This window comes from Callithrix jacchus, chromosome 15 (assembly GCF_049354715.1).
Source record: "Callithrix jacchus isolate 240 chromosome 15, calJac240_pri, whole genome shotgun sequence".
NCBI lineage: Eukaryota > Metazoa > Chordata > Mammalia > Primates > Cebidae > Callithrix > Callithrix jacchus.
The window spans coordinates 12,695,136-12,712,283 of NC_133516.1; the positions used below are offsets into that span (position 1 = coordinate 12,695,136).

At 39.0% G+C, this 17,148-nt stretch overlaps 1 protein-coding gene across 5 annotated transcripts in view; it reads left to right on the forward strand.

The window, feature by feature from the left end:
- Positions 1–17,148, forward strand: part of KLHL24 (kelch like family member 24) — a 50,055-nt gene that overhangs the window by 25,804 nt on the left and 7,103 nt on the right. For 3 of the 5 annotated variants that reach the window (XM_035275074.3, XM_008981303.5, XM_008981305.5), the window contains 4 exons: positions 1,936–2,120; positions 3,365–3,483; positions 9,801–9,989; positions 11,362–11,550. In XM_035275074.3, the coding sequence (XP_035130965.1) occupies positions 1,936–2,120; positions 3,365–3,483; positions 9,801–9,989; positions 11,362–11,550 (682 nt within the window). The remainder of the gene's footprint in view (positions 1–1,935; positions 2,121–3,364; positions 3,484–9,800; positions 9,990–11,361; positions 11,551–17,148) is intronic. The other 2 variants (XM_035275073.3, XM_035275075.3) reach the window with 1 other exon arrangement.

A 17,148-nucleotide genomic window follows, 5' to 3' on the forward strand; every position in this document is an offset into this window, starting at 1 on the left:
CTGAATTTTATGTTAGGACAATTAGAAGCGATTCAACTTCAGTGACTGTTTTGATTGATCAAAAAGTAAGACTTTGAGGAATACCACTTTTTTTGAGGATTTGTGTTAGATTTTAAGTGTGTCTTAAGAAATGATAGTTCTATGGAAAGAAATGATAAGTCAGTAGTTATACTAGTAAAGTATCTAGTGCTGTGCTCTCTTTATTTTTAATATTTTTATTTTGGAATTACTTAGAAAATAGTCAATATTACTGATAACATTTAGGTCCTTCTGTTAATGTTTTACTAAATACTAGGTAAAAGTTATATACTTTCCTGGATTCCTAAAAGTAGTTTTTATTGCATGTATGGAGCACATTCTTTTCTCCCAAATGTATTTCCGTTTTTATAATAGAAAAAGTATGCCTGCTGTAGAATAGGTAAACGATTCAGTTAGTTGACATAGCTCTGGGTAAATGTAGCTAAAATAGCTCTGTTAAAGGAGACATGGCCAATATTGCTTGTTTTTCCTACTGTAATTGCATAACAGCACACAGGCTAAAATTACAAATCACTGTTCTGTTGTGGGGTTTTTTCCCCTCTATATTTAAGTAAGAGGAGAAGGATCATTGGTGTTTTTCTTTGTGAGACTTGACTTGTAGCAACCATAAAATGTAACTATAAAATATTTAGATTATGTTTGTGAAAAATATAAAAGCTAAAGAATTTTAAAATTCTTAAACTATCAGTTGAACTTTGTGAACCAAAAAAAATCGTGGGCCAGGCGCGGTGGCTCAAGCCTGTAATCCCAGCACTTTCGCAGGCTGAGGCGGGTGGATCATGAGGTCAGGAGATTGAGACCATCCTGGTCAACATGGTGAAACCCCATCTCTACTAAAAATACAAAAAAAAAAAAAAATTAGCTGGGCATAGTGGCGCGTGCCTGTAGTCCCAGCTACTCAGGAGGCTGAGGCAGGAGAATTGCCTGAACCCAGGAGGCGGAGGTTGCAGTGAGCCGAGATTGCACCATTGCACTCCAGCCTGGGTAACAAGAGCGAAACTCCGTCTCAAAAAATAAAATAAAATAAATGGTGGATAAGCTTTTGGTTATTCCTGTCTCTATTTTAAATTTGAACTACAAAATCAGAGAAGCCAGTGATTAACATAAACATTAGAATTCTTTTAGTGGTGTTAAAAGCTGTTTTGCATTCTAAAAATAGCTCAGGCTTATTATTGGGTTGGAAGTGATAGAAATGGGGGAGCCACACAATTCAGAGACAACTATCTTTAACATTTTGGTATATTCTTTATAGACACATTTTTTAGATAGTATTGAACATACTTAATGTACAATTTTTCATCTTGATTTTCTCCTTTAACATTCTTTGTTATAAGCTCTGTTAGCCTTTAGTGATTGTCCAACATTTTGAGTTGGATTACCTTAATTTACTTGACTTGGTATTTTAAAAATTAATTTCTGAACAAGTACATATACATATTTCTTTAAAGGATTCTTGGATTATACTATGAATTAGTTTTTTTAGAACTTGCAAGCAGATGAAAAAGCATCATTTTCCTACATTTAGAAAAAATACATTAATTTACCTTGTATGGTTATGCATACCTGAATCACTGCAAAACTGCATCTGAAGGTCACCCTTAATATTACCAGGGCTCTCATTGGGTTACATAGGGTCTTTGGACTGCTTTACAGTTTTCAGGTCAAAACCAATAGAAAAAATACCAACAGAAATTTTCTGGGGAACAGTGATATCACTACATCCCCTGTAAAAGTTCTCAAAGTAAGTAATTTCCAGTCTGTACTGTTTGGCACATGCACAGAGAAGAAACTTCACTGTTTATAGTATTATATGGTTTGATTTTAGAGTTTTAAGAAGAAATCTTGAGTGTATTTTAATGTAATATTATTTCTGTACTCTAATAATTATTATTTTAGGTCCACTGGCTATTCTGAGGTAATAGTTGTCGTTGGAGGATGTGAGCGAGTTGGAGGATTTAATCTTCCATACACTGAGTGCTATGATCCTGTAACAGGAGAATGGAAGTCTTTGGCTAAGCTTCCAGAATTTACCAAATCAGAGTATGCAGTCTGTGCTCTAAGGAATGACATTCTCGTTTCAGGTAAATACAGAATTATTACAGTAGCTACTTTTAATTTGGACACAGCTTTGTAATTTTAAACAATGACAGTGTCTTAAAATAGTGAAATGTGAATACTTGCACTTTAGGGAGATCAGTTTACAACAAATAAAACCAAGAATGACTTTTTGCTCTTAAAAACAGGTACAAGTCTGGGCACGGTGGCTCATGCCTGTAATCCCAGCACTTTGGGAGGCCAAGGCGGGCTGATCACCAGGTCAGGAGATGGAGACCATCCTGGCCAACATGATGAAACCCCAGATCTACTAAAAAATACAAAAATTAGCCGGGTATGGTGAGGGGTGCTTATAGTCCCAGCTACTTGAGAGGCTGAGACAAGAGAATCGCTTGAACCCAGGAGGTGGAGGTTGCAGTTAGCCGAGATTGGGCCACTGCACTCCAGCCTGGTGACAGAGCGAGAGACTGTCTCAAAAAATAAAAAAAAACAGGTACAAGATGACATAGAATGATTTACAAAAGATCCACCAGAAAATGCTTTTAATCATGTAATATTTTAAATGCTCTGAAATGTATGTAAAATATGCTATAATTTTTTAAACTTTATCTCTTTACTTTGCAAAATCAGAAGTATTCATAGAATTAAGCATCTCTAATTCACCCATGTTTTCTGAAATTCTGCCCAAAGTTTATGAAATAAGATTTGCTTTAAAATTCTTAACTTGAACTTTTTTTATGTCATATGTTACCTTTAAAATTAGACAGACAATAAAATGACAGACTTATACAGAGTATAACTATAGTATCTATGGTGGGAAGTCTATTAATTGGTAAAATAATTTTATCAGCTCTGCAGATTATTATATATATTATACATGCCGATAATACATACTTTACAATAATATGCTTTTTGAAAATGGGTGATTTTTAAAAAATACTTTTAGAATAATAGCATTATTTGGGTGCTTCTGATGTCTTACTCTTAAATTAACAATCTTTTATGTTTGTAAAATTTACATCCTGTATTTTATTATTTTGGATCTATAATTATCACTTACGAAGATAACAATTGCAAAGTTTAAATTTATTCTGTAGAATTATTTCCATTAAACTTCAAGAGGTTTTTGTTTTACTTGTTGAGCTGAATTCTCAAATTCTTGAATTAGATGAATGCCATGTTATCTTTACCTATGCCTTGGTGGCATAGATCTCTTGGTGACAGCCATATCGTGATAAGTTGTTGTGTGTGCATTGTTTTGCATTTAAAGGTGGAAGAATCAATAGCCGTGATGTCTGGATTTATAACTCACAGTTAAATATTTGGATCAGAGTTGCCTCTCTCAATAAAGGCAGATGGCGTCACAAAATGGCTGTCCTCCTTGGTAAAGTAAGAGAAACCACTTTTTATTACTATTGCTGGTACATTTCCAAAGTAAATACCACAGCTGAATTTTTTATTTTACTCTCCCTCTGGGTATTTTGGATTCAAATTATATTTCCTTCCATTTCTAACCTCAATAGATAAACCAAAGAGATAAACAATATGACACTGTACTTTTGAATGGATATTTTGTTCTCCTAATTTGGAATTCATGACAGTGCAGCACATTTGTCTTCTCATGCACCGTTGGAGTCCAAATGCCTAAGAAGCATTGGAAAATAAAGGAGTTACATCAGATACAGACAGACCAACTTCTAAGCCAAGCAGTTTGTTTTCTTTTTAATTTTGCCAGTCAGGCAGAGATATATTTGTCCAAAGTGATGTTACTTTCTCTTTTTTATTTTAAATAAATAGATAAACTCACTAACATTTTTAAAGAAAACTGTTCTTGACTGCAGCTATTGATTATTATAAACAATACATTATTTGGGTTCTGAACCACTTACTGTCCTTAGGAACCTGAGAATCAAACTTTTTTTTTTCTTTTTGAAACAGGGTCTCTCACTCTGTCACCCAGGCTGGAATGCAGTGGCATCATCTCAGTTCACTGCAACCTCTGCCTCCTGGGTTCAAGCTGTTCTCCTGCCTCAGACACTTGAGTAGCTGGGATTACAGGTGCGCACCACCATGCCTATATTTTTGTATTTTTAGTAGAGATCGGGTTTCACCATGTTGGCCAGGCTGGTCTCCAACTCTTGAGCTCAAGTGATCCTCCTCGCTCAGCCTCCCAGAGTGCTGGGATTATAGGCATGAGCCACCACCCCTAGCAGTTTCCAAACTTTAAAAGCAACTGCAGGTGGAGTTTCCAAAATGCTTGGGACCAAAAGTGTTTCTGATTTTATTTTTTATTTTTATTTTTTAAAGACAGGTTCTCATTCTGTTGCCCTGGCTAGAAGATAGGGATGCCATCACTACTCAATGCAGCCTTGACCTCCTGGACCCAAACTATCCTACATCAGCCTTCCAAGTACCCATGGCCACAGGTGCACACTACCACACGTGGCTAATTTAGTATTTTTTGTAGAGATGGGATTTCTCCCTATTGCCCAGGCTGGTGTTGAACTCCTGGGCTCAAGTGGTCTGCCTGCCTCAGCCTCCCAAAGTGCTGGGATTACAGGTGTGAGCCACTGCAAAATGTGCCAAATATTTTGGAGTATTTTCATTGTATTAGTTGAGCATCCCAAATCAAAAAATCCAAAATTTGAATTGTTCCATTGAGCACTTCCTTTGAGCATTCATGTCTTCACTTGTAAAGTTTCAGATTTGGAGCATTTTGGATTTCAGATTTTAAGATTTGGAAAGTTCAACCTGTATACTATCTTTTAAAAAGTCATATCTTATATAAAAATGTATTACATAACAGATGAAAATACAGCAGTTATACCAAAGATTATCTTGGAGTCTTTCGTTTCTCCCTACCCCTGTCTCCATCTGCTTCTCCAAAACCACCTCAAATTAATGAACAAGTAAAAGCAGCATACTTGCTTTCACACATGTCTTTGATCTAGCACTCCCTTCTAAAAAGATTGTTGGGCTGGGTGCGCTCGCTCACTCCTGTAATCCCAGCACTTTGAGATGCCCAGGTGGGCGGATCATGAGGTTAGGAGATTGAGACCATTCTGGCCAATACGGTGAGACCCGTCTCCACTTAAAACACAGAAAATTAGCCGGGCATGATGGCACTCGGGGGTCTGAGGCAGGAGAATCGCTTGAACCTGGGAGGCAGAGGTGGCAGTGAGCCAAGATTGAACCACTGCACTCCAGCCTGGGCAACAGAGCAAGACTCTGTCTCAAAAATTAAGTAAATAAATAAAATAAAAATTAAAAAAAAAAAAAAAGATTGCTGTCTCATAGGCCCTCCTATGGAGACAGTTAAGTACCACCAATAAAAAAAAACAAAGCTCTTGTTGAAATGGAAATGGTGACCAGGAACCCTTTTTGATCAGCCTCTTATTAGTCCTCCTTCCTCTCTTTCCCCACAGGGATTTCTTCAAACCTCTCTACTACAGAACAGGCATCTCCAATCCCCCCGCCCCCCGGGCTGCAGATAGGTACTAGTCAGTGTTCTGTTAGGAGCCTAATTGCAGAGTGAGTTTTACTGCTTCAACTCCACCTTCTGTCAGATCAGTGTGCAGTAGATTCTCATAGGAGCATGAACTGCATGTATGAGGGATATCTAGGTTGCAGCTTCTTATGAGAATCTAATGCCTGATGATCTGAGGTGGAACAGTTTCATCCCCAAATCATCCCACCTGCACCAGCCCCCAACCCAGACCTGTGGAAAAATTGTCTTCCATGAAACTGGTCCCTGGTGCCAGAAAGGTTGGGAACTGCTGCATAGAATACTGGGCTTCTCAAAACAGAGTTTATATTTTTTATTTTTTGAGATAGTGTCTTGCTGTGTTACTGAGGCTGTAGTGCAGCAGCACAATCATGGCTCACTGCAGCCTCAACATCCTGGGTTCGAGTGATCCTTCTACCGTAGCCTCCCGAGTAGCTAGGAATACAGGCGCACACCATCACACCCAGCTAGTTTTTGTATTTTTTGTGGAGATAATGTTTGTCTTGTTGCCTGGGCTGGTCTCAGACTCCTGGGTTCAAGCAGTCCTCCTGCCTCAGCCTCCCAAAGTACTGGGATTACAGGAATGAGCCACCATGCCCAGCTCAAAACACAGTTTAAAAGCTGTTAATTCCTAAGGTACTGGATCTAGTGTGCTGCTCCTCTCTACAAGGCCAATGAAATAATGAGGACCTTGAAACAGATTTACTGGAAATAAAACATTAATAAAATCTTTTCTAAAACCATTTGGTTTATCAGTATCTACTATATTATATATAGTATTTGTAGCTGTGCCTCAAGAAGGACACAACATTACTGGAAAACAGGGGCTAAAATAATCTAGTGGTTGGAAGGAGATGCTGTCTGACTTAAAAATTTATAGTTATGTCCAGGCACAGTGGCTCACACCTGTAATCCCAGCACTTTAGGAGGCCAAGGAGGGTGGATCACAAGGTTAGGAGATGGAGACCATCCTGGCTAATATGGTGAAATCCCGTCTCTACTACAAATACAAAAAATTAGCCAGGCATGGGGGTACACATTTCATGGAAACCATGTTGCTAAAATTGCCATATAGGTTCAATTCAAGCTTATAAAATGTATTTAAACTTATAAATACTCTGCTCAAGGAAACCTGGGATGGTTTAGAATATAGAATCTTAGGGGAGCACTCCCTAAGGCAACTTAGAAGTGTATCATAGGCTGCAATCCTCAAGAAAAAAATAAAAGCCTACTCTTAGAGTAGGCCAGGCGTGGTGGCTCATGCCTGTAATCCCAGGACTTTGGGAGGGCAGATGACGAGGTCAGGAGTTCGAGACCAGCCTGACCAACATGGTGAAACCCATCTCTACTAAAAATGAAAAAGGAAAAAAATTAGCTGGGCATGGTGGTGCATGCCTATATTCCCAGCTGCATGGGAAGCTGAAGCGGGGGAATTGCTTGAACCAGGGAGCTGGAGGTTGCAGTGAACCAAGATCACACCACTACACTCCAGCCTCGGTGAAGGAGTGAGACTCCGTTTAAAAAAAAAAAAAAAAAAAATCTTAGAGTAGGAAGGGATGATGGAATAACAGAGAATATTTAATGTAACTGGATCATCTTATAAATAATCCCAAAGAGATCAAGTCATTTCCCAAGATCACACAAAAAGTGATAAAGCAGAGGCAAAAGCTCAGACTTTTCTTAATCTAGAGGCCTTTACTGTATTTTGATTTATACATATAGGAGTATGTATTAAAGTTTAATCCTCAAAATTATGCCATGTGATGACACTATGGTTGTCTACATCTTAAAATTTAGGAAATATAGCCAGGCATGGTGGCAGGTATCTGTAATCCCAGCTACTTGGGAGGCTGAGGCAGGAGAATTGCTTGAACCTGGGAGGTAAAGGTTGCAGTGAGCCGAGATCACACCATTGCACTCCAGCCTAGGCTACAAGAGCGAAACTCTGTCTTAAAAAAATATATATATATGTAAAATTGAGGAAGAAATGTGAGTCTCTAGAAGGATAGAGAAATTGCCCTTCCATTGGACGGCAGAGCTGGTTATCAAAGCCCGGGCCCTTAATTGCTACTTCATGCCATAGGTTCCATACTCCTTAGAGCTGTGCGGTCTTTTGTAAGTTACTTAACCTGTCTGAGCCACGTAGTGCTGGGGACGCAAACTCACCAACAGATTATTTTAACATAACATGAGAAATGAATGATGGAAGCGGCACTGAGTACTGTGGAAATTTGGGGGTGCACAGAAAGATAAATTGTGGACAAATTTGAATGACAAGGTATGAAGTTTGGCCTTGACCCTTAGACATTCATTGTTGAAATGTAAAGAGGAACTGATAAAGTGTTTTAGAAAGAATAATCTGTGGTTTAGAGAGAGCAAGAGTGGAGGCCAGGAGGTTATTTGAGAGGTATGAAATGTTGTGAACCCTGAAGTGGATGATGGCTGTGGCAAACTTAAAGGAAGGGGTGGATGTGACAGATGCTGTGTCAGAAGACTCAGTGGGACTTACTATAGTTAATTAGCTATGGAGGGAAGAGTTGATGATGACAGTCCATTAAGAGAAATGTGAGCTGGGCACAATGGCTCACACCTGTTATCCCAGCACTGGGAGGATGAGGCAGGAGGATGGTTTGAAGGTGGGGGAATGGCTTGAGACCAAGAGTTGAGACCAGCCTGGGCAACAGACAACAGAGGAGACCCTGTCTCTGTGAAAAATAAAAATAAAGTAGTAGGGTGTGGTGATGCACACCTGTTGTTTCAGCTACTTGGGAGGCTGAGGTGAGCCATTATCATGCCATTGCACTCCAGCCTGGGCAAGAGAATGGGACCCAGTTTCCAAAAAAAGAAAAAGAATGCCGAGCGCAGTGGCTCAGTCCTGTAATCCCAGCACTTTGGGAGGCTGAGGCAGGTGGATCATGAGGTCAGGAGTTCGAGACCAGCCTGGCCAAGATGGTGAAACCCTATCTCTATTAAAAATACAAAAAAAAAAAAATTAGCTGGGTGTGGTGGTACATGTCTATAGTCCTAGCTACTCAGAAGGCTGAGGCAGAAGAATTGCCTGAACTCAGGAGGTGGAGGCTGTAGTGAGCCAAGATGCGCCACTGCGCTCCAGCCTGGGTGAAAGAGTGAGAGTCCGTCTAAAAAAAAAGAGAGAGAGAGATGTGGAAGTGAAGCCGCTGGAGAGCTTTGTTAGGTTGAAAGTTCCCTATATAAACCATGATGCTTAATGGATTTTCTGCATATATGCCATTTGATAAATGTCTTGCTGATTGGTTCACCTGTCATATAAAGATGATAATTTGCCCTACCTTTATTGTTTTTGTGAAAAGAAAATGTACATTAAAGCTCTGTGGCTCAGCGCAGTGGCTCACACTTGTAATCCCAGCACTTTAGGAGGCCGAGGCGGGTAGATCACCTGAGGTCAGGAGTTTGACGCCACCCTGACCAACATGGAGAAACCTTGTGTCTACTAAAAATGCAAAATTAGCTGGGCATGGTGGCGCATGCCTGTAATCCCAGCTACTCGGGAGGCTGAGGCAGGAGAATCTATTAAACCTGGGAGGTGGAGGTTGTGTTGAGCTGTGATCATGCCACTGCACTCCAGCCTGGGCAACAAGAGCGAAACTCTGTCTTAAAAAAAAAAACTTCTGTGAACTTTAGAGTTCATTATGTGTCAGGTACTTTTCTAGCTACTGTAGGGGCTGAAAGGCCCGCCTTCAACACTCTCATAGTCTAGTAATTCTTACCTAATATTTCCGTTTCACAGCTTTAATACTTTATAATAATCAAATATTGTATTACCCATAAGTGTGATTATTTAAGCTAAATTGTACAATTCTCAGTGTGAGCAATATTACCCCAAGGGGACAAAGATTGGTTCTTAGAAGGTGAAAAAAACATGAAATCTTTGATGTATAAAGCACAGGTATACATACATTAAGGTAAATAGATACACAGTTTATCTGTGGTATTAAAATTTCATTGAGGGAAGACTATTAGGAATTAAAAAGGCTCGGCGGATTGTGATGGTGGCAGTGGGATGATGATTTTTTTTAAAAGGCCCAGAAACTCTGAGCTAAATATATTACAATTATATTTAACAAAAGCATTTTAAAGAAAAGAGATCCCTTAATTCTTTAACCAACTACTTCAAAATTCAGACTTTTGATAATTAAGATTTTTTCATGTATTTTACATATAGGTATATGTTGTTGGAGGCTATGATGGGCAAAACAGACTTAGCAGCGTAGAATGTTATGATTCCTTTTCAAATCGATGGACTGAAGTTGCTCCCCTTAAGGAAGCAGTGAGTTCTCCTGCAGTGACTAGCTGTGTAGGCAAACTGTTTGTGATTGGTGGAGGACCTGATGATAATACTTGTTCTGATAAGGTAAGCCATGTACTTTTAAAGAAAACACCAATGATAAGTATAAGAAGGGAAATACAGAAGGTTCATCAAGTAGGTAACCAGGTCACTTCGTGTGTGGGGTCTTTTAAAATTTTTCTGGTACTATATGCTTTTGGAGAAAAACATTGAATTCTGGGTTGCTAAAGTGAGACTCTACATGTCTAACAATTTGCTCTAACAAATGTGATCCAGTCTTTTTGAAATGAGACTATCTGTAGAGATTTTTTTTTTTTTTTTGAGACGGAGTTTCGCTCTTGTTACCCAGGCTGGAGTGCAATGGCGCGATCTCGGCTCACCGCAGCCTCTGCCTCCTGGGTTCAGGCAATTCTCCTGACTCAGCCTCCCGAGTAGCTGGGATTACAGGCGTGTGCCACCATGCCCAGCTAATTTTTTGTATTTTTAATAGAGACGGGGTTTCATCATGGTGACTAGGATGGTCCCGATCTCTTGACCTCGTGATCGACCCGCCTCGGCCTCCCAAAGTGCTGGGATTACAGGCTTGAGCCACCGTGCCCAGCCAAGATTTTATATTAAATAAGTTGTTCTGAGCCTTTGCTCATCTACAGAATCTAAAAACTATAGAAAACACAGTTGGGAAGTGAATTAGCAAAGGATAAGACACAGTAAATAAATATGCTGCTTTCAACCGGGTCATTTTCTATTTTGAAGTATTTTTCAGAACATAGTAAAGAAAAGGAATCCTCTGTAGTGTAAATAGAAGATGGCTCAAAGTTGCTCTGGTTCATCAGACTCCTGGGACCAAAGAATATGTGCTATCCTGACATCTCAGGAAATACCATGTTTATTCTGGCAAAAGTCTCTAATGCCTAGCTGGCTTAGGAATGTTAACTGAATATTGTCAATCTATTAATTCTTTTTCTAAATTCAGTTTAAAATAATGTGATCAAATGTTACTTATTTAGAATGTATTAATTCAGAATTTGTGATAATTCAGAGCATACTGACTGAATTGAGATGTACTCGTTTTCTTTTGAAGAAAGGGCTCCCTAAAAGCATTAAGAAGTTATATTCAGATTTGAGGCATAGTTATCCTACATAACACAATTGTAAAAAATTGAGACTGTTACATTTAGAGGACAAACCTGGTGGCTGTTCATTCTAGAAACAATCTGTGTGTGTTTGGTACTCTGTTCTACCTGATAGTAATACGTTTGCATTTTATTTGAAAATGTTTGTAATTCAGACATTTCACTATCAGAGTAACCTCTCTTAATTCTCTGAGTGAATGGGATTTTATTTTAAATAATGTTTGTATGTATTTGGTAGACTCTTCATTAAGTACGTTTCCATTTTTGTTTAGAAATTTTAATTATATATTTTTATATGTTATTAGGTTCAATCTTATGATCCAGAAACCAATTCTTGGCTACTTCGTGCAGCTATCCCAATTGCCAAGAGGTGTATAACAGCCGTATCCCTAAACAACCTGATCTACGTTGCTGGTGGACTGACCAAGGCAATATATTGTTATGATCCAGTTGAAGATTACTGGATGCATGTCCAGAATACATTCAGCCGTCAGGTAATAACATAAAGCAGTACAAAAGAAAAATACATCTAAGAGGGACCAAGTACGTAATCATTATTAATACTCTGTAATTTCAACTTCAAAATATTTCAGGCCAGGCGTGGTTGCTCATGCCTGTAATCCCAGCACTTTGGGAGGCTGAGGTGGGTGGATCACTTGAGAGCAAGAGTTCCAGACCAGCCTGGCTAACATGGTGAAAACCCATCTCTACTGCAAATATAAAAATTAGCCAGGCAAGGTGGCATGAACCTATAATCCCAGCTGCTCAGGAGGCTGAGGTGGGAGAATCACTTGAACCCGGGGGGCAAAGGTTGCGGTGAGCCAAGATTGTGCAACTGCACTCCAGCCTGGGCAACAGAGCGCGACTCTGTCTCAAAAAAGTAACTAACTAAATAAAATATTTCATGTTTGCGTGAATTATTTTATAATATTGCTTAAACTCCACATAAAGCATATGACAACCTGTTTTGAACTCCTTCCAAGGAGTCGTTTTATTGAAATAACTTCATTTTTACCATCCCATGGTGAAGTATCTGTTGCACTTGGGCTGTTCTTTTTTTTCCTCTCTTGACCTTTTTCACAATCCTACTTCAGTCTTTATCCCCTCTCTCATATTTCAGGAGAGAAAAAATGTTCCCAAATTGATTGCTTCTTTTGATTAGAGGCTAGGAAATCTATAAATTCTGTTATAAAGGAAATGGCTGTGCGCACCTCTCTTTCATCCATAAATTGTACCCGGAACCCTACTCCCTCCCACACCATGACCTCCCAAAAGGCCTTTTCTCTACCGTTTGATTCATGGCTCTGTTCTTTTTCCTTCCACCCCCTACTTGATGGTTTTGATGCTGAAAATCTGGCTCTACACATACCCTGGAGATGTACTCTCAAAGGTCATTGCTAATAATCTCCTCACTCTCCTTCACACTCTGTTGTTTTTTCTACCCAGTTCTTAAACATGGGTGCTCCTTGAGCGTCCTCTGTCCTCTTCTCAGTTTATACTCTTTCCTGAATTGTCTCATTTACATCTCAGCAGTGATGATTTGCAAGTCTTTGTCACCATCAGAGCCTCTCTCCTGTGGTCCAAACTCAAATTTCTACTAACTGCCTATGTGATATTTTACATGGGATTTCAAGACTTTAAATTTTTTTTTTTTTTTTTTTTTTTTAAGATGGAGTCTTGCCCTGTCACCCAGGCTGGGGTGCAGTGGCACAGTCTTGGCTCACTGTAACCTCTGCTCCCGTGTTCAAGCGATTCTCCTACCTCAGCCTCCTGAGTAACTGGGACTACCAGTGTGCACCACCATGCCCAGCTATTTTTGTATTTTTAGTAGACCGGGTTTCACCAGATTGTCCAGGCTGGTCTTGAACTCCTGACCTCATGATCCGCCTGCCTCGGCCTCCCAAAGTGTTGGGATTACAGGTGTGAGCCACCACGCCCAGCCAAGACTTTACATTTAAAATAGAATTGACCTTCTTCCCTGAACCTACTCTTTTTATATTTCCCAATAACTGAGAAATTTAATTTATTAGATTCTCTTCTCCAGCCTATCATTTCTCCTATTTTTTCATTTCTATTGTTTCTATTTTTGTTCAAGCTCTTATCAATTTTACCTAGACAAAACCAGTAATACTCAGTCTTCCTTTCTTTAATATCTTGTCTCTCTAGCTCATTTTGCTATCACTTATTTTTCAATATATCTATTTATTGTCTCTTTCTTGATTAGAAACCTATTAAATAAAATCCAAAAGTTTTACCACTTCATTCTAGACCTTCTGTTACCTGACCTTCATTTCACATTCTGTAACTTTACCTCAGATACGTTAAATATGTGTCATCTGTGGTCTCTAAAAAGATCATAAATGTTCTTGCCTTGGTTCATGCTTTCTTCTTAGCCTGTAATGCCTTTTTTACCTTCTCTACTAATTTTTTTTTTTTTTTGAGACGGAGTTTCGCTCTTGTTACCCAGGCTGGAGTGCAATGGCACAATCTCGGCTCACCGCAACCTCCGTCTCCTGGGTTCAGGCAATTCTCCTGCCTCAGCCTCCTGAGTAGCTGGGATTACAGGCACATGCCACCATGCCCAGCTAATTTTTTGTATCTTTTAGTAGAGACAGGGTTTTACCATGTTGACCAGGATGGTCTCGATATCTTGGCCTCGTGATCCACCCGCCTCAGCCTCCCAAAGTGCTGGGATTTTAGGCATGAGCCACCGCGCCCGGCCACCTTCTCTACTTACAATTCTACTCATCTTTCAAGGACCACTTCGGTTACAACAGAGTTTAACTTGGCCAAAATGAATCTTTTTTGCTTTCTGATCTGTTAAAGCACTCACACCTCTTATGGCACTTGTATATTCCCTTGTGAGTATAAATATTTATTTCCTATACTGGAATTTAGTCTTCTTGAGGACACTGTTTGTTCTAACTCATCTTGTATGTGTCTTGCATTTATCTGTGCATAGTAAATATATGTACTGAATAAGTAAACAAATTAGGAAGTACCAGTGGGACTTAATTTTAAGATAATCTTATTTGCAAGAGACATTAGAGATACAGCATAGATTATAAGGATAGTGAATAGGGTTTGAATATAACATCATTTTTCCAAATTTGTTGACATTGAGGTATAGTCTCCAATTAGTAATACATATGGAGTAACAGTGCCCCAGTTGATGAAAGGGACATAATAGCACTTCAGCTTTGTGGTACAAAATGAGCATTACCTTTTATCCCTCTCATAATCACGTTTAAGTAAAATGAATCACATTTCTCCAGCTCAGTGACCTCTCCTGGAAAATCATTCTTCAGTCCTACAGAAGTGCGAGTATACCCTGCTTGCATAAGGATCCTCATGTGGTCAAGTATTGAGACTTATTTGTAATTTTTTTTAATTGAAGCTGCTTTTTATTGGTTTATTTCAGTGAAGATTGCAAAGAATAATGCATTTTATTAAGAATTACTGTTCAAGCCAGATGCAGTGGCTCATGCATGTAATCCTAGCACTCTGAGTAGCTGAGGCAGGAGGATCACTTGAGGCCAAGAGTGAGGGGACCCACCTGGGCAACAGAGTGACACCCTATATCCAAAAAAAGGAAAAAAGAAAAAGAATTACCATTTATTCAAAACTTTGTTATATTTGTATAAACCAATAACAGTTTAGGAAGATAATTGCCAGCATGTAGCATATTGCGAGGCCTACATGAATTTTTTTTAACTAGATTATTGAGATAAAACTGAGGGGACAAAAAATGACACACATGGCACATTTTCTGTAATTTAACAACATTGACTTTAGAAATACAGAGAACAGGCCAGGTGCGGTAGCTCAAGCCTGTAATCCCAGCACTTTGGGAGGCTGAGGCGGGTGGATCACGAGGTCAAGAGATCAAGACCATCCTGGTCAACAAGGTGAAACCCTGTCTCTACTAAAAATACAAAAATTAACTGGGCATGATGGTGCGTGCCTGTAATCCCAGCTACTCGGGAGGCTGAGGCAGGAGAATTGCTTGAACCCAGAAGGCGGAGGCTGCAGTGAGCCGAGATCGTGCCATTGCACTCCAGCCTGGGTAACAATAGCCAAACTCCAACTCAAAAAAAAAAAAAAAGAAATACAGAGAACATAAACATTTGGATCCGAAGTATATGTAAAGTCTAAGAAAGACAAATCGTTGAAGTTCAAATCTAGTACTGGGATTTAGGGGATTATTTTCTCTCCTCTGTTCATTCTTACTCCAAATACTACTAAATATATCTATGCATGCATCAACCTTGACTCACTGCAACCTCCACCTCCCAGGTTCAAGCCATTCTCCTTTCTTAGATGCCCAAGTAGCTGGGATTACAGGTGCATGGCACCACACCCGGCTAATTTTTGTATTTTTAGTGGAGACAGGATTTTGCCATGTTGGACAGACTGGTCTTGAACTCTTGATCTCAGGTGATCTGCCCGCCTTGGCTGCTCACAATGCTGGGATTATAGGCATGAGCCACCACGCCCCACCATATGCACATATTATTGATAGGTAATTTTTGAGCCATTTGTGATTATTTGCCCTTCTAATGCTAACCATGAAAAAGGATAAATCAAACTAATTTCATTGTATTCAGTTAAATGAAACCAGTACTGTTGCTTTTTAAAATGCTTAGAATATTAAATGCAAAAAAGAGCTAAAAAAAACAAGTTGTTTATTTTTTACAGTCCTAATGGACCCAGCTTATTTCTCTGTTTGTCCTTCACCATCTCCATGCCTCTTTTAACTTTTCATAATTTCTAAAAACACAACTTATTACTCTAAACATATTTTGCTTTTTAACTTATGTCAGGAACATCCTTTCAAAAAAAATGATGAATTTTAAAAGTCAATGATGAAGACTTTTTCTCTCTCTCTTCAGTGGACCCCAGATATTTACAATGTCATTCAAGATTAGAATAATTAAATGAAAAGAAACCTGATTCTTTCTATTGTTGACATTTTAACATTTAAGCATATAAAAATAACAAGGAGAGGTGTGTTTTTTTGCAATATTAGGATATTTCAGTCTTTGAAAATAACGTCAAAACTTTATGTATTGATAAATTATTTTTCCTACTAGCTGCCCTTACTCCTTAGTGAAGACTAAGTTTTTCATATAGTATAAAAAAACACATAGAGTAAATGGTATTTTACATAGCATGAAAGAAAGTATTATATCTGATAGATATAATTTCCTGATATGAATACTTGGTTTCAAGGTTGTTTGCTTTATTTAATTCTGAGCATTATTATCTGAAATAATAATAATTACCAGATCACGTAATTATATATTGTTTTAGAATCATCATCAAAATAACTATAAGGTTCAATATTGGGAACTAGCTTATACCTGAAAACCAAGGTTTTTGTTTGTTTTTATTATATTCAGAACTTTTAGAATTTATAGAAAGAGCTCATTGTGCTTTTACATGAAAAATATTAGAGTTTGTCCCATAATTGGTACAATTCATGGGAGTATGGTATTCTGAATAAAAGTGTCATTCACTATATGACAATGGGCTAAGTCATTCTGGGTGTCTATAAACTCTAATATAGGCCAGATAGGGTGGCTCACTTCTCTAATCTCAGCACTTTGGGAGGCCAAGGTGGGTGGATCACCTGAGGTCAGGAGTTTGAGACCAGCCTGGCTAACATGGTGAAACCTAATTTCTATTAAAAATACAAAAAATTGCCGGGGGTGGGGACTCACGCCTGTAATCCCAGCACTTTGGGAGGCCAAGGTCAGTAGATCACATGGTCAAGAGATTGAGACTATCCTGGCCAACATGGTGAAACCCTGTCTCTACTAAAACAATAAAAATTAGCTGGGCGTGGTGGTACACTCCTGTAATCCCAGCTACTCAGGAAGCTGAGGCAGAGGTTGCAGTGAGCTGAGATCACACTGCTGTACTCCAGCTTGGTGACAGAGCCAGACTCCGTCTCAAAAAAAAAAAAATACAAAACATTAGCCAGGCGTGGTGGTGCACGCCTGTAATCCCAGCTACTCAGGAGGCTGAGGCAGGAGAATCACTTGAACCCAGGAGGCAGAGGTTGCAGTGAGCCAAGATTGTGCCATTGT